This window comes from Caloenas nicobarica, chromosome 24 (genome assembly GCF_036013445.1).
Source record: "Caloenas nicobarica isolate bCalNic1 chromosome 24, bCalNic1.hap1, whole genome shotgun sequence".
Taxonomy (NCBI): domain Eukaryota; kingdom Metazoa; phylum Chordata; class Aves; order Columbiformes; family Columbidae; genus Caloenas; species Caloenas nicobarica.
The window spans coordinates 2,064,970-2,086,708 of record NC_088268.1 but is presented as its reverse complement, the minus strand read 5'-3'; the positions used below and the strand labels follow the sequence as shown (position 1 = coordinate 2,086,708).

At 69.4% G+C, this 21,739-nt stretch overlaps 2 protein-coding genes across 2 annotated transcripts; both read right to left on the bottom strand.

Moving 5' to 3' along the window:
* Positions 1-10: 10 nt before the first annotated feature.
* Positions 11-9,629, bottom strand: FAM171A2 (family with sequence similarity 171 member A2). Its single transcript, XM_065651175.1, is given in 12 exon segments — positions 11-252; positions 1,128-1,402; positions 1,405-1,974; positions 1,977-2,144; positions 2,146-2,392; positions 3,486-3,612; positions 3,766-3,882; positions 4,318-4,494; positions 4,579-4,734; positions 4,810-4,902; positions 6,240-6,467; positions 9,490-9,629. Coding segments are annotated over 12 exon segments (2,313 nt in total). The 5' UTR covers positions 9,590-9,629; the 3' UTR covers positions 11-197.
* Positions 9,630-10,509: 880 nt separating this feature from the next.
* ITGA2B (integrin subunit alpha 2b) lies at positions 10,510-20,673 on the bottom strand. Its single transcript, XM_065651176.1, has 30 exons — positions 20,525-20,673; positions 20,303-20,433; positions 20,126-20,223; positions 19,883-20,048; positions 19,763-19,812; positions 19,170-19,215; positions 18,879-19,007; positions 18,742-18,789; positions 18,460-18,503; positions 18,279-18,338; positions 17,923-17,975; positions 17,602-17,810; positions 16,906-17,088; positions 16,776-16,821; positions 16,588-16,692; positions 16,000-16,055; positions 15,758-15,909; positions 15,211-15,330; positions 14,186-14,256; positions 13,964-14,111; positions 12,724-12,816; positions 12,552-12,631; positions 12,385-12,459; positions 12,214-12,316; positions 11,981-12,133; positions 11,800-11,895; positions 11,578-11,691; positions 11,253-11,360; positions 11,054-11,176; positions 10,510-10,833 (listed from the first exon to the last, which is right to left on the bottom strand). The coding sequence occupies exons 1-30, from the start codon at positions 20,671-20,673 to the stop codon at positions 10,738-10,740; spliced, it is 3,105 nt and encodes a 1,034-aa protein (XP_065507248.1). The 3' UTR covers positions 10,510-10,737.
* Positions 20,674-21,739: the final 1,066 nt, after the last annotated feature.

Below are 21,739 nucleotides of genomic sequence, written 5' to 3'. Positions count from 1 at the left end.
TTAATGCCATCTAACGAACAGGCAGCAGCTCCCTGCAGTGCCTGGGGTGGGGGGGTCCCCATGTTCCCCCCCACTGTCAACCTGGCCCCGCTGGCCCCTCTTCCTCGCCATGTAGAAAATGTTTAGAAACACAATTAAAATCCAAGGTGGGGGGCACACGAGGTTGTGGGGGGGGACAGGGACCCCCCCATCGGCTCCTATGGCAGCTTGGAGGCACCGCTGGCCCGGGGGGCACTGCCGCCCCCCCCCGTCCTGCAGGGACACAAGTGGACAGGAGGTGAATGGCAATGCCATAGCAAGGGGACACAACGGGGACACGACATCAGGACCCCAGGTGGCAGAGCCCGGTGACACAGGGTGGGGGGGGTGACACAGTCCCTGAGTTGGGGTCCCAAGCATATATGGACACAGGTGACCTGGGGAGAGGCTTGTCCCTCTGTCCCCTCCCTGGAAGGGCGGTGGGGACGGGCTGGGGACAAGGAACAGGGGGACAGCGGCGGGATGGGATGGGATGGGATGGGATGGGATGGGATGGGATGGGATGGGACGGGATGGGACAGTGGCAGGACAGGATATTACCAGTGTACCCCTCCAATCCCGCCACCCCCCCGGGGTCCCACAGCTCCCCCCACCCCCTGGGACATGTCCCTCCCCCAGGGCAAGAGGCAGGACACAGTGGGGAGGGTCTGGGGACATGGGACAGGAACAGGGTGACAGTGGCTGGATGGGACAATAGTGGGCTGGGGCAATGGCAGGACCCCCACCCCGGGGTCCCACGGCTCCCCCCACCCCCTGGGACGTGTCGCCCCCCCCAGGGCCAGATGCAGGACACGGGGGAGGGGATGGGGACAAGGGACAGCGGTGGGATGGGGTGGCAGGACAGGATGACATTACCAGTGTACCCCCCCCCAATCCCGCCACCCCCCCGGGTCCCACAACTCCCCCCACCCCTGGGACGTGTCCCCCCCCCAGGACCAGAGGCAGGACACAGCGGGGAGGGGCTGTGACAAGGGACAAGGGCAGCGGCTGGCTGGGACGATGTTGGGCTGTGACCATGGCAGGACCCCCCCAGGACATATCCCACCCCCCCGCCACTGTCACAGGTGTGTCCCCCCCCCCGCACTCACTTGACGTTAAAAACCATGAGCGGCCGCTCCTCCCGCTTCTGCCAGGGGCTTTTCCTGTCGCCCCCCTCGTCCCCCCCGTCGCCCCCCTCGGCCAGCGCCTCCTCCTCGGGGCTGGTCAGGGAGTCGTGGGGGGGTTCGCTGGCGCTGCTCCTCCCGCTGCCCCCCCCGCGCCTCCCCCCGCTCCCCCCTTCCAGCAAAGGGGCCAGCGAGTTGTCCTCGGGGGAGGCGACAGGAATCGGGGCGGGGGGGGGGCGGCTCCCTCCTCCATCCTCCCCCCTCCCGCAGCGCCCCGGGGGAGGCGGTGGGGGGGCGGCCCCCTCTCCCCCCCGCCTTGCAGATCGATGTAGGAATGTCGGACCTGGGAGGAGCGGCCGTCCAGGGAGACGAACCAAGCGCGGGGCGGGGGGGGCCCCCCCAATTCTAAGAGCTGCTGCCCCGCCAGCGCCTGCAGCTCCCCGTTGAGCTGAGCCACCGCCGACCCGTCCAGCAGCACCGGGATGGCCACCGAGCCGCTCACCGCGGGGGGGGCACGCCCCCCCCCCCAGTTTTCCCCTTCCTCAAACGCTTGCCCAGCGGCGGATTGGGCCGGGGGGGCCGTCGTGGCTCCCGTGGGAGCGGGTCCCCCCGCGTCGTTTTCGGGGGGAGCCTCCGGTTCGCCGGGGGCCAAGCGCATGTAGCGGGCGGGGATGAGGAGGGTGGGCATCACCCCCCGGTACACGTCGTCCCCCCCCCCGCACAGGAGGAGGGGACCCGGGGGGGCCAGCGAGGGTGGGCGGGGGGGGGGCTCGGGGAGCGGGGGCTCGGTTGGAAAACGGGAGAAAACCGGGGGGGAAGGGGGGCGGGGGGCGGAAAAGCGGGGGTCCCCCGGGGGGGCTCGTCGGGGGGTTGCAGCCCGTCCACCGAGCGGGCGGCCCTGAGGCCGAAGGCTTCGCGGGGGGGGCCATAGTCCTCGGTGGGGGGCGGCTGGCGGCGGCGGGGGGCCAGGGTGGCGGCGGGGGGGCGGGGGCCGGCGCGGAGCTGGGGGGGGGGCCGGGGGTTGTTGGAAGAAATCCGGGCGGGCGGTGGGGAGGTCCCGGCTGGAGGGGGGTAAACTGGGGGTGGGCAGGTCGGTGTCCCCCCCCGAGGACGCCGTCTCCAGGTGGCTGCCACCGCACAGCAGGTCCAGCTGGGACACCGAGGTCGCCTGGTCGCGGCGGGTGGGGTCCAGCGGCCCCCCCGGTAGCGGCAGCTTGCGGTGCTGCGCCCGCGGCTTCAGGCACCGCCGCCTGCGGGGAGATGGGGGGGTCACCCCAAGGCGGGACTGGGGGGTCCTGTGGTCCCCCCACCCCATCGCTTGCCTGCTGGAGGGTGCTAGAGGAGGGGGCTGCGGGGCAGGGGAGGGTGGTCCCCCGTAAAGCAGCTATAGGGCATCCCGGGTGACAGAGGGAGGTGAGACCCCCCACCCCTCAAAACCGGCTATAGGGCTCCTGGGGGTGCTGGGGTGTGGTGCCCCCCCCCCCCCACTCAAAACCAGCTATAGGGCACCCAGGGGTGCTGGGGTGTGGGATCCCCCCACCCTAAAGCAGCCTTAGGGCACCCAGAGTGTCAGAGGGAGGTGCCCTCTCCCTCCCCTTCAAAACCAGCTATAGGGCTCCTAGGGGTGCTGGGGTGTGGGGTTCCCCCCCCTTAAGCAGCTATAGGGGACCCACAGTGCCAGGAGGAGGTGTGACCCCCCCCTCAAAACCAGCTATAGGGCTCCTGGGGGTGCTGGGGTGTGGGGTTCCCCCATCTGAAGCAGCTATAGGGGACCCAGGGGTGCTGGGGTGTGGTGCCCCCCCCACTCCAAAGCAGCTATAAGGCACCCAGAGTGCCGGAGGGAGGTGCCCCCCCCCTCAAAACCAGTTATAGGGCCCCTGGGGGTGCTGGGAAGTGATGCCCCCCCTAACTCTAAAGGGCACCCAGGGGTGCTGGGGTGTGGTGCACCCCCCCAAAAAAAGCCAGCTAGAGGATGCCCAGGGGTGCCAGGAGGGTGGTGCCCCCCCCATAGCCAGCTCTAGGGCACCCGTGGGTGCCAGGGGGTGGGGGGTCTCCCTATAGGCAGTGGGGGGGGGTGCCAGGCAGCCAGTATCTACCCCATAGGCAGCCACCGGGCATCTGGGGGTGCCAGGGGGTGACTCCCCCCCATAACCAGGTATAGGGCACCCAGGGGTGCCAGGGAATGCTGCCCCCTCTCCAAAGCTATAGGGCACCCAAGGGATCCAGGCAGGCAGTGTCCCCCCCATAACCAGCTGTAGGATGCCCAGGGTGCCAGGTGAGTGTGTATGTCCCCTGTCCCCCCCAGCCGTGCTCAGGACCCCAGGGTGTGGGGGGGGCACTGACCTGCAGTAGTAGATGAGGAGGCAGAGGAGGATGAGGACGAGCAGGGCCAGCGCGCCCAGGATGGTGAGGAGGAAGATGGTGTGGTAGGTGGTGATGTCCGTCACGCCCGCTGCCATGGCCACCAGCCCTGGGGGACAGCGGGATCAGAGGTGACACGGGGACCCCCCCATGAGAGCACCCCAGGGGCTGGGTGTCCTTCACACCCCCCAAACCCACCCCCAGGACAGCCCATCCCCAGGGACACAGGGACAGGGGGGGACACCCATGGGTGTCACCCTACCTGTGCTGGGCGAGGGCAGAGCCGCTGCCCAGTATCCCAACTGGGAGGAGACGAATGTCCAGTAGAGCTGCTGGCCCTCCTTACGGATCAGCCCCGTCCCGTTCCGCACCCACAGCCCTGCAGGGAGACATGTGTGTCCCCCCCAAAACATCTGTCCGCCTGTCCCCCGCAGCGGGCTGAGACCCCCCAAACTCATCACCCCCCAAACTCATCACCCCCCCACTGCCACCCCCAAACTCATCACCCCCCAAACTCATCACCCCCCCACTGCCACCCCCAAACTCATCACCCCCCAAACTCATCACCCCCCCACTGCCACCCCCAAACTCATCACCCCCCAAACTCATCACCCCCCCCCTGCCACCCCCAAACTCATCACCCCCCAAACTCATCACCCCCCCGCTGCCACCCCCAAACTCATCACCCCCCAAACTCATCACCCCCCCCCTGCCACCCCCAAACTCATCACCCCCCAAACTCATCACCCCCACCGCTGCCCCCCCGCAGCAGCCGTGCCCCCCGCTCTGTCACCCCCCCCCAACCAGTGCTCACCACTTTTGGGGTCAAACCTCCAGGCTGGCACGCTGGTGACCCCCACAGCCCCGGCGTCGGGGGACAGAGGGACAGACAGATGGACGGGGCCGGCCAGCGGCACCTCGGTCCCGTTGCCGGTGAAGAGGTGGACGCTGAGAGCCGCCACCGGCGCCAGCTCCAGCCAGCTGGCATTGGCTGCGGGGACAAGTGACGGTGACATACGCATGGGGGTGACCTCTTGGGGTGTCCCCCATTGCGTCCCCCCATGTCCCCCCATACCGCTGCTGTCCTCGGCGCCCAGGAAGGCGGGGAAGGCGCGGGCCAGGCTGGGGCCGGTGGCGGCGGTGAGGGACGCGGCGAGCTGGCTGTACGTGGAGCTGCGGGGCAGGCGGGCTGCCCGGCGCGGGAACTGCGCCCACGGCTGCCCACGGCCACCTGCGCATGGGGACGCGGTGGGTGGCGGCACCCAAGGGTGCTGGTGTCACCCCCCCGCCTCTCGCCGTCGCTCACCTGGGGAGCCCAGGAGGATCTGGACCAGGTCCTCGTAGAGGATGAGGGTGGCGGGACGCTCGGGGAGCAGGTAGAGGCTGACGGAGGCGTAGACTGCAAAGGGGGAACCCCAAAAACACATCCCCCCCCGTGCCCTGAGTTGTGGGAGGGGCTGGGAAGGAGGGGGGTGCTGGTGGGGAGGGGGGGGGATGCGCACAGCAAAGCCCAATGGTGGGGACAGCGGCGGGGGGACCCCGTGCACACCCCCATCCTTGCACAGCCCGTGCACGTCCCCTGTCCTTTGTTCCCCAGTCCCTGTGTGCCACCGCACCTGGTCCCGGCAGAACCCCTGCACCCCCATCCTTGTGCACACCCCGATATTTGCACCCCCCCCCTTTGCACACCCCCTGCTCCCCACAAACATCCCCAGCCCCCTGCCAGTGCATGCACCCCCATCCCTGTGCACCCCCCAATCCCTACACCTACATCCCTGCACCCCCCCATCCCTGCACCCCCATCCCTGTACCCCCAATCCCTGCACCCCCAATCCCTGCACCCCCTCATCCCTGCACCCCCATCCCTGTGCACCCCCATCCCTGCACCCACATCCCTGCACCCCACATCCCTGCACCCCCATCCTTGCACCCCCTCATCCCTGCACCCCCATCCCTGCACCCCCATCCCTGCACCCACATCCCTGCACCCCACATCCCTGTGCACCCCCATCCCTGCACCCCCATCCCTGTACCCCCCATCCCTGCACCCCCAATCCCTGCACCCCCTCATCCCTGCACCCCCATCCTTGCACCCCCTCATCCCTGCACCCCCATCCCTGTGCACCCCCATCCCTGCACCCCCATCCCTGTACCCCCCATCCCTGCACCCCCAATCCCTGCACCCCCTCATCCCTGCACCCCCATCCTTGCACCCCCCTCATCCCTGCACCCCCATCCCTGTGCACCCCCATCCCTGCACCCACATCCCTGCACCCCACATCCCTGCACCCCCATCCTTGCACGTCCCCCCCAGCTGAGCCCTCCCACGTGTCCCACCCCCCCAGCAAGGTGACCCCATCGACGCCACCTCGCGCTCCCCCCGCGCCCCGCCATGGCCCCGGGGACAAGGGCTGGCGCCCAGCCCAGGGTGCAGGGCTCACCAGTAAGGGCTTGGGGTCCCCCAGTAAGAGGTTGACGTTCCCCCATCAAGCCTTGGAGGCCCCCAGTAAGGGATTGTGTCCCCCCATAAGGGCTCAGGTTCCTCAGTAAGGGGTTGGGGACCCTCAGAAGGGATTGTACCACCCCCATAAGGGTTCAGGGTCCCCCAGTAAGGGACTGGGACCCCCATAAGGACTCAGACCCCCCAGTAAGGGATTGTGTCCCCCCAAAAGGGCTCAGGGTGTCCCAGTAAGGGGTTGGGGTCCCCCACAAGGGCTGGGGGTCCCCGTCACTCACGCGGCAGCTTGTTGACACGCCAGGGGACGGAGGCGGTGACGTAGCCGCGGCGGGCGGCGGTGACAAGGACCCAGGTGCCCAGGCGGTAGGGGACGGGCAGGACGCCAGTGCCCTCGTGGTCGGTGGTGGTGGCCGCCAGCGAGCTGCGGTGGCCAAAGACCTCCAGGGTGGCCTGGGCCAGCGGGGCCAGCGTCCCGCTCTCCAGCACCTGCACCTTCAGCAGCACCTCTGCGGGGACAGGGGGACACGTGGGTGAGGACACGGGGCAACCCCCATGATGATGGGCACCCCAGAGTGTCCTGGGGATGGTGTGGGGGCACCATTGCAGCAGGTGGTGGGACCCATCTCAGTGGGTCATGGGCACCATCCCAGTAGGTGGTGGGACCCATCCTAGAGGGTCACGGGCACCATCCCAACAGGTGGTAGGACCCATCCTAGAGGGTCACGGGCACCATCCTGGTGGGTCAGGGGCACCAACCCAGCAGGGTGGTGGGACCCATCCCAGAGGGTCATGGGCACCATCCTGAAAGATCATGGGCACCATCCCAGCAGGACGTGGGACACAACTCAGCAGAATAGTGGGACTCATCCTAGTGGGTCATTGCCACCACCCTGGAGGATCATGGGCACCATCCCAGTAGGTGGTGGGACCCATCCTAGAGGGTCACAGGCACCATCCCAACAGGTGGTGGGACCCATCCCAGTGGGTCATGGGCACCATCTCAGCAGGGTGGTGGGACCTATCCCAGAGGGTCACGGCCACCATCCTGGATGATCAAGGCCACCAGCCCAACAGGTGGTAGGACCCATCCTAGAGGGTCACAGGCACCATCGTAGTGGCTCAGGGGCACCAACCCAGCAGGGTGGTGGGACCCATCCCAGTGGGTCATGGGCACCACCCTGGTGGGTCATGGGCACCATCCCAGTAGGTGGTGGGACCCATCCCAGTGGGTCACGGGCACCATCCTGGAGGATCACAGGTACCATCCCAGCAGGATGCGGGACCCAATTCAGGAGGGTGCTGGGGCCCATCCTGGTGGTTCATGGCCAGCATCCCAGCAGGGTGGTAAGACCCAGCTCAGCAGAATAGTGGGACCCATCCAGAGGGTCACAGGCACCACCCCAGTAAGGTGACAGGTCCCACCCCAGCAGGACAGTGGGCTCTCCGCCCTGGGGGGCAGCATTGTCCTTGTGCCCCTCTCTGTGCCCCCCTGAAGCAAGTTGGGGGGTTATTGCTCCGGGGTGCTGTGCCCATGCAGGTGGGTGCACCCGGTTGTGTGTCCCCCTCCAGCAAGGGTACAGCCAGGGCTGTCCCCCACAGGGTGCAACTCACACATGTCACGAGTTCAGGGGGTCTCCACCCCAATGGCCCCCACCAGCAGCACAAGGACAGGTCCCCCAGCCCAGTCCCCGACGCAGGGCAGGGGTGGGCACAGCTGGGGGGTCACCCCACCCCTCCCACGTCCCCGGCCCCCCCGTGCCGGCGCCATCCTGCGCATGAGCCCGCAGCCCTTGGCAGCCGGCCCGGCTCGGGCGCCGTCACCCTGGCAACGACCTCCTTCATCCCGCGGCCCCAGGCGCTTTCGGGACCCTGTGTCCCCCCCCGGGCAGCGTCCTGCGCCCCAAAATGTCCCCACCCCACCGGGCAACCCAACCCACGCCCCCCCAGCCCAGCCCAGTCCAGATGTGGCGATGGGCGAGGGGAGGAATTTGCAGCAGCTGTTTTGGTGACGCGCTGGGGGGTCAGGTACAGCAGGGGGGGTGGAACTAGGGGGTGTGACCCCACATAGTGGGGACAGCCGGCACCCGCGGGGCAGGAATGTCCCCACGGCCACATGCCGGCCACCCACAGCTGCAGGGGACAGCTGGCACCAACGGCCACCCCCAGTGTCCTCTGGGCGGGGAGGAAGATGCCACACCCCAGGGAGGGGGGCACAGCCTCCCCACTATGGCCAAGGGGTCCCCAACTGGTGACACGGCCACCACAGGGCACGCTGGCACCCCTCTGGCTTCCCAGTATGACCCCACAGCTCCACAATGGGGCGGCGGGGGGTGCCAGGCCCTGGGGGGGTGTTGGGACCCAGGCGTCCGGCCCTGCGCCCCGTCACCGCTGTCACCCATGGGGACGGGTGACGCCAGCCGGAGAGCTGAGCTGGCACGGGCAGGACAGGGCCACGGCTGTGCCAGGGTCAGGACCCACCCTCACCCCATTGCCTCCCCCGGCCCCCCCAGCACTGCCGGGAGGGTTTGGGGTCCGGGTGGGGGGTCACAGGGAGCCATGGGGACCCCAAAGTGGGACTCTGCCCACCCTGCCGGCAGAGGTGCTGCAATGGGGTGACCCCCCCACCCCACCCAGGATGCCACCCCTCCACCATCCTGCACCTCTGGGTGCTGCCCAGGACCCCCACCCTCCTGTACACCCCAGCCTGGGACCCCCACCCACCACGTTGCACCCCCTGGCACTGCCCAGCATCCCCCCACACCATCCTGCACCCCCCAGGTCTGCTCAGGACACCCCACCCACCATCATGCACCCCATGGCCTGGGACCCCCACCCGCCCTCCTGCACACCCAAGCTCTGTCTAGGACCCCCACCCATCACCCTGCACCCCATGGCCTGGGACCCACACCCACCATCCTGCACCCCCAAGCTCTGTCCATGACCCCCACCCACCCAGCTTCATCTCCTGGCACTGCCAAGGACCCCCCCACACCCTCCCGCACCCCCGAGCTCTGTCTAGGACCCCCACCCACCACCCTGCACCCCATGGCCTGGGACCCACACCTATCATGTTGCACCCCCTGGCACTGCCCAGGACCCCCACCCACCATCCTGCACCCCCAGACTCTGTTCAGGACCCCCACCCACCACCCTGCACCCCATGGCCTGGGACCCCCACCCCCCACCCTGCACCCCCAAGCTCTTGCCCAGGGCCCCCACCCACCCAATTGCACCCTCTGGCATTACCAAGGATCCCCACACACCCCCTCCTGCACCCCCAGGACCCCCCACCCAGCACCCTATAGCCGCCGATAGCCAGAACCGCCCGGGGCGGGGGGAGATGGACGGACAGACGCGGCGGGGGGCGGGGGGGCGCGGTGGGGGGAGCCGGACAGACAGCCGGAGAGGGATGGACAGCCGGGGGGGCCCGTCCCCGGCGGGATGGGGGGGATGGAGAGGGTCGGGGCGGGTCGGGGCGGGGGCGGCCACCTCCCCCCCGCCGCCCCCGCACACAAAGGCCGCTCTCACCGTGCGCTCCCGGTTCCGCCGCGCCCCGCGCCCGCCGCCCGCCCGCGGCCACCAGCGCCAGCAGCAGCGGCAGCGGCGGCAGGAGGCGGCGGGGCCGCATGGTCGCTCCGCCGCCGTTACCCCGCCATGCCCGGCCCGCCCGGCCCGGCCCGCTCCGCCCGCCGCCGCCGCCGCCGCGGGGACCGGGCTCCACCTGCCGGAGCCGCCGGGCACGGCCGCCCGCCCCGCCCCGCCCCGGCCCCCCAGCGCCGGGACCGCCCCGGACCCCCGGACCCACCCCCGGGACCGCCCCGAGCGCCGGGACCGGGAGTCGGTACCGGCATCCCCGGGCTGACCCCGGGACGGGCACCGGCATCCCGGCACTGACTCCAGTGCCGGCATCGACCCCGTGTACCCACCTCCGAGCCCCGGGACTGGGATTCGGTACCGACATCGGCATCCCGGGACTGACCCCGGTACCGACCCCGGTACCGGCAGCCACAGCCCGGTACCGGCACGCACAGCCCGGGACCGGCACCGGCATCCTGGCACTGACCCCAGTGCCGGCATCGACCCCGTGTACCCACCTCCAGGACCACCCCGAGCCCCGGGACTGGGATTCGGTACCGGCACCGGCATCCCAGGACTGAGCCCTGGACCGGCATCGATCTCTTGTACCCACCTCCGGGACCGCCCCGAGCCCGGGGACCGGGACTGACCCCGGTCCTGGTACCGACCCCGTGTACTCACAGCCGGTACCACCCCAAGCCTCGGGACCAGGACTTGGTACTAGCACCGGCATCCGGGGGTTGATCCCAGTACCAGCATCCCCCGCCTGTACCCATCTCTGGGACCCCCCTGAGCAACGGGACCGGGACTTGGGACCGGCACTGACCCCGGTGTCCCCTCCGTATCAGCACCGGCAGGGCTGGTGCAAAGGCACACGGGGTCCCCAAAAGGCACACGGGGTCCCCAAAAGGCACCCCCTGTCCCTATTCTCCCCCAATGTCACCCCACAGGAACCACCACAGTGCCAGGCAGAGATTTATTGTCCAGGGGCAGCAGTGGGGGGCAGGACCTCACGGGCACCCAGGGGTGCTGAGGACATGGGTGCTGTGTCCTATGGGCACCCAGGGGTGCTGGGGACATGGGGGTGATGGGGACATGGGTCCTGTGTCCCATGGGCACCCAGGGGTGCTGGGGGACATGCGGACTGGGACAGGGGACATGCCATGGGGTGGGGGCGCAGGGGGGCCCCGGGGTACCCCACTAGCCCTGGGCACCCTCTGGCTCCTGCGCCTGGCTGGGTGTCAGCTCCTGCATGTCCTCCTCGGTGGGTGGCCGCGTCCTCTTGAAGAAACCCATCTGGGGAGGGACACGGTGACAGCCCGGCCGCAGGGGACACCACAGCATCACCCCAGGGGACATCACGGCATCACCCCAGGCGCTGCCCCCCATGCCGCACCCGCAGCCCCCACCCCCAGGGCTGGATCTCCCATTTCATGAGTCCCTCCAGTGCCACTGGGGTCCCACCACTGTGGCAGGTGTCACTGGTGTCCCCAGTGTCCCGCTGCCATCCACTCACCTTCCACATGAGGAGGATGAGGAGGGTGAGGAGCAGGAGCCCGGCGAGGGCCCCCAGCACCACCCACCGCACCGGCACAGCCCCCTCGCCACCGGGAGTGGCGCGTACCACCTCGGTGACAGCCTGCCGAGGGACAGGTGGGTGACACCGCTGCCACCACAGCCTGTCCCCGTGTCCCCTGTGCCCGTGCCAGCCCTACCGTGGCCTCCCCGGCGGGCAGGACGCGGGGCCGCACATGGTACGGCATGGCCGAGGTGTTGAACCAGGCGTGCGACTGGATGAGGAACTGCTGCAGGAGGTGCTCCGGCTGGGGACGGACATGGGGACATGCGGGGACACGTTGGGGACATGTGGGGATGTGGCATCAAGGGTGCTGGCAGCCAACGGGGCACTCATCGCTCTGCACCTGGCGTCCCCGTGGCTGCTCCCCATAGGTGCCCAGGGACCAGCATGCAGGAGAGGGACACGGTGGGGACACCCTGGGGACACAGCGCCACACCCGTGTCCCCAAGAGGGGACAGTACCTGCTGCAGGGTGTCCATCCAGAGCAGGGCGCGGACGCTCACCAGCACCCGCTGGTCCTTGGCCAGGGTGGGCACCTGGCAGGTGACACCCACACACGGGGTGTTGCTGCAGCCCTGCGGGACACCTGGGTGTCACCGTGACCCCCACCCCAGCACCCTGGGGGGACACCCGCGGCGCCCGCACCCGTCCTGGGCTGCAGGTCCCCAGGAGCACCCGCTCACCACGGCCACGGGCTCCTCCAGCTCCGCCACCTCCCTGCGCTCCCGCCCGCGGGTGCCATTGCTGGGTGCTGCGCCCGTGGGCCGCGGCATCTCCAGCTGGAAGGAGATAAAGTGGGGGGACATCACTGTGACACCCACCCAGCACCCACTGGGGGGTGCAGGTGCCCCGGCAGCACCCTACCTGCTCGGCGTTGAGGCCGGGGGGGTCTGTGCAGCTCACCCCCCCCTCGGTGTCCAGCTCCAGCAGGTAGAGCAGGATGCGGCCACCCAGCTGGCTGGGGACAGTGAGGCGCAGGGTGACCCCGCTGACGGTGCTGGGACCCTTGTTGTGGAGCTGCGGGAGGACAGTGAGGTGACAGCGGGGGGGGACACAAGGGGACAGTCACTAGGGCACCCATGGGTGCAGCACCCTACCTGGTAGACGTGCTCCACTTTGATGCCGTGGTCCTCGGGGCGCCGGCTGCCCTCTGCCCTGTGCCAGCTCGCGGGCAGCACCGTGGTGGCAGGAAGGGACGTGCTGGCAGGAGAAGGGGTGTCAGTGTCCCCCTGTGTCCCCCCCAGTCCCGTGTCCCCCCAGACCCTCACCCTCGCAGCTCCATCTCCGCCTGCGCCTCCACGGGCACCGTCACCGATGTGTTGGCGGGGCTGGGGCTGTTCTTGCTGCGGGGACACCAAGGGGTGAGTTTGGGGACACGCTGAGGCCACCAAGTTCTCAAGAGTGGGCAGGGGACAGGGGGTTGTCACAGCGTCACCTCCACAGCTGGAGCTGGAAGGTGATGGTGTCACCCACGTCCTCCAGCCCGGACACGCTCAGCTCCATGTCCACGGTGACCTGGGGGGACGGTGGGGAGGGGGCAGGTGACCGGCCAACACCAGCCCTGCTGCCGGGGTGATGGGCCTGGGGGGACACCCCACCCCCCTTACCCGGGCCCCCGCTTTCATGGGGTTCCCCAGCTCGCACAGCACCACCTGGCTCCCGTTCTCCTTGCGGGGGTTGCAGCTCAGCTTCTCCTGTCCCTGCAGGGTGGGGACACAGCGGCGGGGACACATCAGGGACCCCAACATTCACCAGCCACCCTGGGGACCTGCATGGTCCAAGGGCAGAGCGTGAGCCCCCACCCCTGGCACCCCCAGACACCCACCACCCTTGGGCACCCACATGAAGGGTGACGGTCGCCAAGGGCAGGGCATGAGCCCCCCATCCTGGGCACCCCTGGGACCCCCCTGCCAGGTACCCACACGAAGGGTGACAGTCACCAAGGGTGAACCCCCCATCCTGGAACCCACCCCCAGCCACCAGCGTGAAAGGTGACGGCCACCAAGGATAGGGTGTGACACCCCCACCCCAGCACCCCTGGCACCCACCACCCTTGGGCACCCACATGCAGGGTGACAGCCACCAAAGACAGGGCATGAACCGCTCCCTCTTGCCCCCCCCCAGCCACCCACATGCAGGGTGACGGCCACCGAGGGCAGAGTGTGACGCCCCCCACCCCTGGCACCCCCTGGCACCCACCACCCTTGGGCATCCACATGATGAGTGGTGGGCACCAAGGGCAGGATGTGACCCCCCATCCTGGACACCCCCTGGCACCCTCCACCCTTGGGCGCCCACATGATGAGTGGTGGGCACCAAGGGCAGGATGTGACCCCTCATCCTGGACACCCCCTGGCACCCTCCACCCTTGGGCGCCCACATGAACAGTGATGGTCACCAATGGCAGGGCATCCCCATCCTGGGACCAACCCCCCCGGCCACCCACATGAAAGGTGACGGCCACCAAGGGCAGAGTGTGAGCCCCCCCACCCCTGACACCCGTGGCACCCACCACCCTTGAGCACCTACATGACGACTGATGGGCACCAAGGGCAGGATGTGACCCCCCCACCCCTGGCACCCCCTGGCACCCACCACCCTTGGGCACCCACATGCAGGGTGATGGCCACCAAGGGCAGAGTGTGAGCCCCCACCCCCAGCACCCCATGGCACCCATCGTCACTGGGCACCCACGTGCAGGGTGACGGGCACCCACATGCAGGGTGACAGTCACCCAGGGCAGGTTGTGACCCCCCTCATCCCCAGCACCCCCTGGCCCCCACCACCCTTGGGCACCCGCATGCAGGGTGACAGCCCCCCAGAGCAGATGTGCCCCCCGGCACCCACCAGGATGCTGCTGCGCGCCGCCTGGTAGTGGGTGCCGGGGGGCAGCTGCACCCGCAGCTCGGTCTCGAAGGCGCCTTCGCCCGTGTTGCCGGCGACCATGCGCAGCCCCAGCGCGGCCTCCGCCCCCATCAGCAGGGCTCTGCTGGGCCTGGGGGGACACGGGGACACGGTTGGCACCCCGGGGGGCAGCGGGGACCCCCGCTCGCCCAGGTGGGTGCTCACGTGTGGGCGGCCAGGTGGAGGTCGGGGACGCAGAGGTTGTCATCGCCGCAGTCCTCCAGGATGATGTGGGTCTGGGGGGCGCAGGGGGGGACAGGGAGACAGTGTGGGAGGGGTGGGATGGGGAGGCGTTGGGGACAATGGGAGGTACAGAGGGGACATTGGGGGGAGGGACTGGGGACAGCAGGGAGGGACAGATCCCAGGGGGAGATGGGGGACAGTGCGGGGTACAGAGGGGACATCCTGGGGAGGAACTGGGGACAACAAGGGGTACTGGGGGGACATTCCAGGGAGAGATTTGGGACAGTGGGGTGTACAGAGGGGACATCGTGGGGAGGGATTGGGGACAGTGGGAGGTACTGGGGGGACATTCCAGGGAGGGATTGGGGGCAACAGGGCATACCGGGGGGACGTCCCAGTGGGACAGGGGGAGATACTGTGGGGACATCCTGGGGAGGGATTGGGGACAACAGGGGGTACTGGGGGGACATCCCAGGGAGGGATTTGGGACAACAGGGTGTACTGAGGGGACATCCCAGAGGGGTACTGGGGACAGTGGGAGATACTGGGGTGACATCCTGGGGAGGGACTGGGGACAGTGCGAGGTACTGGGGGGACACGCTGGAGAGGGATTGGGGGCGGGAGTGGGGCACAGAGGGGACATCCCAGGGAGGGACTGGTGACAGCAGCTGGTATTGTGGGGACATCCCAAGGAGGGAACAGGGACAATGGGGGGACATCCCGGCGAGGGGTTGGGGACAGCAGGGTGAGTAGGGGACACATCCCAGGGCAGGACTGGAGGGACAACCTGAGGGAGGGAGCAGTGACAGGGAGGGAGATGGGGGGGACATCGCGCAGGGACACTGGGGACAGCGAGGAGGGCACGGGCTGTGTCCCAGGGAGGGGCTGGGGACACTGGGGACAGGTTGGGGACCGGAGCACAGCGGTGGCAGCAGGTGCCCCAGGTGTGGGGATGAGCCCAGCCCAGGTCACCGCAGCGATGTCCCCAGCTCAGCCGTGTCACCTACCTGTGCCTGCACCAGGGTGTCCCCGTAGAGCACCAGCCCCGGGGACCCCCCCGGGGGGGACAGTGACAGCCGCAGGCTCAGGGCCACCGGGCTCAGCTTGTCCTTGAACTCGGCCTCGGCCTGGGGACACCCGCGGGCAGAGCACAACGCTGTCCCCAGCCCTGGCCCCATCCTGGCTGGAGATGCCACTGTCCCCAGCCCTGTCCCCCCACCCACTTGGCTGGGGACACTACTGTTCCCATCTCTGTCCCCAGCCTGGCTGGGGACACCACTGTGCTCATCTGTGTCCCCCACCCTCTTGGGCTGGGGACACTATTGTCCCCATCCTTGTCCCCCTGCCAGTTGGGGATGCCACTGTCTCCATCCTGGCTGGAGATGCCAGCTGTCCCCATCTCTGTCCCCCACCCTCCCACGGATGCCACTGTCCCCATCTCTGTCCCCATCCCCACTGGGGAGTCCGCTGTCCCCACCCCTGTCCCCCACCCTCCCGGGGCCGGGGACCCCGCTGTCCCCACCGTGCCAGCCCACGCTCTCCCCGTCCCCGTACCCGCAGGAAGGCGGTGAGGTTGTGGCACTGGGGGGGTGTCCCCGGCGCCAGCGCCAGTGTCCCCTGCCACACCGGCTGGTGGCCCCGCAGCAGCAGGACCCGCCGGGACAATTTGGGCTTCAGCCGGTCCAGCTGCAGCTCCGCATCGAGGCCTGGCAGGGGACAGCGGGCGGGGGGGACACATGGCATCGGTGCCACCCCTGGTGCCACCCCTGGTCCCCCCGGGTGACACTGGCACTCACGGATGCTCGGCGGGAGGCGCTGGCCCGTCACACTGACACACAGCACCACGGGGAAGCTGCGGTGGGGACAGCACCCAGGGGTGCTCAGGGACCTGCTGCCACCCCAGGGCGATGTCCCCACACCGGTGGTGTCCCCACGGTGGTGTCCCCACGGCGGTATCCCCACACCGGTGGTGTCCCCACAGTAGTGTCCCCACACCGGTGGTGTCCCCACGGTGGTGTCCCCACGGCAGTGTCCCCACACTGGTGGTGTCCCCATGGTGGTGTCCCCACAGTGGTGTCCCCACAGTGGTGTCCCCACACCGGTGGTGTCCCCACAGCAGTGTCCCCACGGCAGTGTCCCCACAGTGGTGTCCCCACAGCAGTGTCCCCACGGCAGTGTCCCCACAGTGGTGTCCCCACACCGGTGGTGTCCCCACAGCAGTGTCCCCACGGCAGTGTCCCCACAGTGGTGTCCCCACAGCAGTGTCCCCACGGCAGTGTCCCCACAGTGGTGTCCCCACACCGGTGGTGTCCCCACAGCAGTGTCCCCACGGCAGTGTCCCCACAGTGGTGTCCCCACAGCGGTGTCCCCACCCCACGGCTCACCAGCTGACGCGGGTGCCGGAGCCGGGCAGGACACACGCCAGGATCTCGGGGTTCAGCCCATCGGGGACACTCAGCTGAGTCCGGGCCACCACCACAGGCTGTCCCCTGCGGGTGACAGAGCTGAGGTGCCAGGGGACCCGGGCAGGGACACCCGTGCTGCCACCAGAGCCAGCGGGACGGTCACTCACCGGTACACGGCCACCTTGGCCGCCCCGTACGCCCCCACCAGCAGATCTGCGGGGACAAGGACAAGCAGGGGGTGGGTGACAGGGCGGGTGGCGCTGGGGTGACACGGGGGTGACACGGGGGTGGCCGTACCCGGGTAGCCGTTGCCGTCCAGGTCGGTGGCCCCGCGCAGGGCGAAGCCGAAGGCGGCGGGGCCGGGGAAGGGGCTGCCCAGGCGCTGGGTGGGCAGCGGGGACAGCCCCTCGCTCTGCCCGCGGAAGATGAGGACCTGCCCGCCGCCACCGTCACCCCCCAGCGGGGCACCCACCGCCACGTCTGGGGACACACGGGGACATCAGCACCCAGCGGGTGCCGTATTCCAGCACCACAAGCCACCCAGCTGCTCCTGCCTCAGTTTCCCCAGGGCTTTAGACCAAGCACCAGGGGGTCTGGCACCTCCCCTGGCACAGCCCCCCCACCCCGGCGCCACCGTCACCCCCCAGCGGGGCACCCACCGTCACGTCTGGGGACACACGGGGACATGAGCGCCCAGTGGGTGCCACATCCCGGCACTGCCACCCACCCAGATACTCCTGCCTCGGTTTCCCCAATGGTTTAGACCAAGCACTGGGGGCTCTGGCACGTCCCCTGCCACAGCCCCCCCTCTCCACTGCCACCGTCACCCCCCAGGGGAATACCCACCACCACGTCTGGGGACACGAGCACCCACTAGTTGCCCCATCCCAGCACTGCCACCCAGCTGGGTGCTCCTGCCTCAGTTTCCCCGATGGTTTATCCAGACCAGGGGTGTCCCTGACACCAGCCCCCCCCGTGCCACCCCGGTGTTACCGCCGTAGCCGTCCTTGTCCAGGTCCCCCAGGCTGGCGATGGCGGCGGCGAAGCGGCCGTAGGGGTGGGTGCCCGTCAGGGTCTGGGGGGGCCCGGCCAGGGGCCGCTGTCCCCCCCCCAGGTAGAGGTAGAGACGCCCCAGCTCACTGCGCTGCCCGTCGGGGCACCGGGCCAGGTACAGGGGGGCACCCACCAGCACGTCGTCCTGCCTGCAGGGGCAGGTTCGGGGACTTGGTGGCACCCAGGGGTGTGCTGCGGGGGGGCAGCACCCTAGGGTGCCCCCAGGAGGGACGGGTTGGGGGGGACAGTCCCGGCTCTCACCCGTCCCCGTTGACATCGGCCACGGCCACCGTGTGCCCGAAGTACGATGCCACCTGCAAAGGGTGGGGGGTGGCACCGGGGGGGCAGCGCGGGGTGCGGTGGGTGGGGAGAGGGGGCAGTTGGGTGCTGGGGGGGACGGTGGGTGCTGGGGGCGCGGGGGTGCTCTGGGGTGGGGGTGCAGGGGCGCTGTGGGGCACTGGGGGGGCAACTGGGTGCTGTGGGGTGACAGGGCACTGGGCAGGGTGACAGTGGCAGCAGGGAGCCATGGGGTGCTGGGAGGGGGCAGTGGGCTGGGGGGCACTGGGGGGGTGCAGGGTGTGGGGCGGGGTGCCATGGGGTGCCGGTGTGGGGGGTACCTGCTCGCTGGCCATTCCCCGCAGCCGGCGCATGGTCACCCCCACGCTGAAAATCTCCACCTGCCCAGAGCAGCGTCAGGTCCCGTCCCCGTCCCCATCCCGGGGTGTCACCCCGGGGGGCCCGACCACAGCGGTGTCCCCAACACCCAGCACCCCCGCACAGCCAGCGGGTGCCACTCACCTCGCCCCTCGTGTTGCTCTTGTTGGGGACCCCCACCACGTACTCTGCGGGGGACAAAGGTCCTGAGTGCCCCAATGTGGCACTGGGGGGACATGAGGACACTGGGGTGGGCACAGGGACGCCCCTGGCACTGGGGTGGGCAGGGGGACATGGGGATGGACAGCACTCCTGCGCTGGCACAACCCCTGTCCCCAAGCCCTTGGGAGGGGACCCCGGAGCCCAGGGGTGCCTGAGACCTGTCCCCCCCAAGTGGCCCTGGTCCCCCTGCCCGTCTGGCCGTACCTTTGGTTTTGGGATCATCATCAAACTCGCCCACGGCCACCGCGTACCCTGCAGGGAGACGGGCCCCGGTGATCCCCGCTGTGCCCCCCCGGCAGGAGCCCCCGTGGGGCTGGGCTGCCCCCCTGCCCCCTGCTCACCCCGGTACCCGTCCTTGTAGTCCCCAGACACCGGCTGCCCCGTGGGGCGTCCCGGGGCCCCCGGCCACAGCAGGGACTGGCCGCGGAAGCGGGTCAGGATGGCATCGAGCTCCACCGAGTACAGCAGCCCTGGGGACAGCGGGGGGGCACCGGCGCTCACGGGGTGGGCACCTGCTGGCCCCCACCTCGGGCTGCCAGTGCCGCTGCGGGGGCACCTACAGGGTGTCCCGTGCTGGGTGTCCCCTCCGCGCTGTGCCCACCCAAAGTGAGGACCCGGGCGGTGGGACTCACCCATGAAGTAGTAACCGCCGGGGGCACCCAGCACCAGCCGGCCGTCCTGCGGGAAGAGCGGGTGTCAGCACCACCCCGGGGCACCCTCTCCACGGCACCCCCACCCTGGGACACCCCCTCCGTGGCACCCCCACCCCAGCATCCATCCCCCACCCTGGTATCCCCCTCGCCAGCATCCTCCACCCCAACACACTCATCCAGCATCCCCCTCCGTGGCACCCCCACCCTGGTATCCCCCACCCCAGCATCTCCCATCCCAGCGTCTCCCACCCTGACACCCTCATCCAGCAGCCCCCTCTATGGCACCCCCACCTTGGGGCATCCCCCACCCCAGCATTTCCCACCCCAACACCCCCATCCAGCATCCTCCACCCTGGCATCTCCCACCCCGCTTTCTCCCACCCCGGCACCCCCACCACAGAATCTCCCACCCTGGCATCCCCCACCCTGGCACCCCCATCCAACATCCCCCTCCCTGGCACCCCCACCTGAGCCCCCCCCATCAGCATCCCCACCCGGGTACCACCCCGGCCGCACCCTCTGCATCCCCACGGGCATCCCCGGGGGCACCCACCCCCCAGCACCCATCTCACCGGGGTGACGGCCGCGCTGAACCCGATCTCGCAGTAGCGCTTGTCGTATGCTGCGGGCGCAGGGCAGGGTCAGCCCGGGCAGGGTGGGGGGCACCCACCACCGCCCCCCCCCAGACTCACAGTAGTTGCTCTCGCGGTAGGTGCTGGCCATGATCTGGTCGCGACAGGGCGAGTACCAGGCGATGCGCTGCAGCCCGGGGGCACCCACGAAACAGGCGCCCGTCGGGGTGCGGAAAGCCTCGTCCTGGCCCTCCATGGCGTTCCAGTGCTGCAGGGGGGCGCAGGCCTGGCCACGGGGACAGGGACAGGGTGGGTGCCCACCCTGCTGCCACCCAAGGGTGCCCGCCCACTGGGTGCACCCACCACCAGTTTGCCGTCCCAGCTGGTGACGGTCGCCCCCAGCCACTGGTGCGACTTGTAGGTGTGGAGCTCCAAGGAGTGTTGGGTCTCGGTCTCGTCTCCTGGGGGGGTGGGAGAGGGGCAGCGTGTGGGGCCGGTGACCCCCCCGCACCCACCCAGCAGCCCACGGCACCCACGTACCCGCAGTGTCCATGGGGAGGGGGTGGCAGGGGGTGTCTCCGGGGGGCCAGGAGCAGAGGAAGACGGCGCCGGGCTGAGCCACCCCGGGCTGGGAGGTGTTGGCGCGGGGAGCCCCCACCACCACGCTGGGCCTGGGGGGCAGAGCGGGTGTCGGGGGGCGTACGGGTGTCAGGGTGGGGGTATGGGTGCCACGTCTGGTCCCAGCACCCCCCTGTCCCCTACCTGCCCTCCATCATGTGGAAATCCAGGGCGAAGCCAAAATAGCTGCCGGGGGGTCCCTCGTACACGGTAGGGGGATCCTGAAGGAGCCCCAGGGTGGGGGCCAAGCGCAGCCCCCCCAGGAGCAGCAGGGACAAGGCAGCAGCCTCCATGGTCACCCTGAAATGTGGCCACCAGCCCTGGCACAGCCCGGCCCGGCGTGTCCCCCGCTTATCTCAGGGGACGCAGCTGGGGACGGGGATGGGGACACAGGAAGGGCCCCCCCGCAGGCACAACCGCTCCTGCCAGGGAGCCAAGGGGGTGCGGGGGGGGACGTGCAGCTTTTGGCCGAGGGACAGAGGTGACTGGCCCGGCTGGCAGAGCTGGGGGGGGGCAGGAGGTGACAGTGCCACCGGGGGTCACAGCGAGGGGCTGCGGGGGGACACAGTGTGGCGGGAGGTGACACAAGAGCCTGTGCCCCCCACCGAATCCAGCCCCATATCTGGGGGTGCAGGCGGCTGTGGCCTGGCCAGCGGAAACACAGCGGGGAGGGGGGGGCAGCCACAGGGAGGGGGGGCCCGGCCGTTGTCCCCAAGGTCCCCTGGGCAGGCGGGGTGGGGGACGCCTGGGTCTCGGCAGTGTGGCCACCAAACTGTCCCCCCTTCCCAGGGCAGGGACACCCCAAAACACGCCCTGGGGAGGGACGGGGGGGCCGGCGAGCAGCAGCGTCTGCAGGGACACGGTTGTGGAGGGGGGACAGTGCCAGGGCAGGGGACAGTGCCAGGGGAGGTGACAGTGCCAGCATGGGGGGACAGTGAACAAGGGGGCTCCGTGTCTTCAGGAGAACAAGGGCCCCTCTGATGTCACATCGTGTCCCTGATACCTGCCACAAAACCCAAGTGTCCCCTTGAGCTTAACCCACTTGGGGTTAATTGAAAGGAGCTTAATTAAGGCAACTCAAGCTGCCAGGGGCTCTTCTCACCCCCCTGCAGTTGGGGACATGGGGAGGGACAGGAGCATCTCGCTGCGAACTGGCGCCCCCCTGCAGAAATGGGCTCTTCATCCTTTTTTATTATATTTTTAAATATTTGATAAGTTCTTTCAGCTCCTCTGAAGAAATAGGATGGGGCCCAGGCAAACAGCTGCAGGTGGGACCCAGGGGGGGTCCCTGCAGTGTCCAAGGGGCACTTTGGTCCCCAGGAGGGGACACACGGGCCCTTGGGAGCGGCTGGAAGGTGG

What these genes read in the sequence shown, in the direction of transcription:
- ITGA2B (XM_065651176.1), bottom strand. Translation starts at nt 20,673, where the DNA reads ATGGAGGCTGCTGCCTTGTCCCTGCTGCTCCTGGGGGGGCTGCGCTTG. An exon ending in TTCCACATGATGGAGGGCAG is followed by an intron (nt 20,434 to 20,524) that starts GTAGGGGACAGG and finishes TCTGCCCCCCAG; the next exon opens with GCCCAGCGTGGTGGTGGGGG. An exon ending in GCCAAGGTGGCCGTGTACCG is followed by an intron (nt 16,693 to 16,775) that starts GTGAGTGACCGT and finishes TGTCACCCGCAG; the next exon opens with GGGACAGCCTGTGGTGGTGG.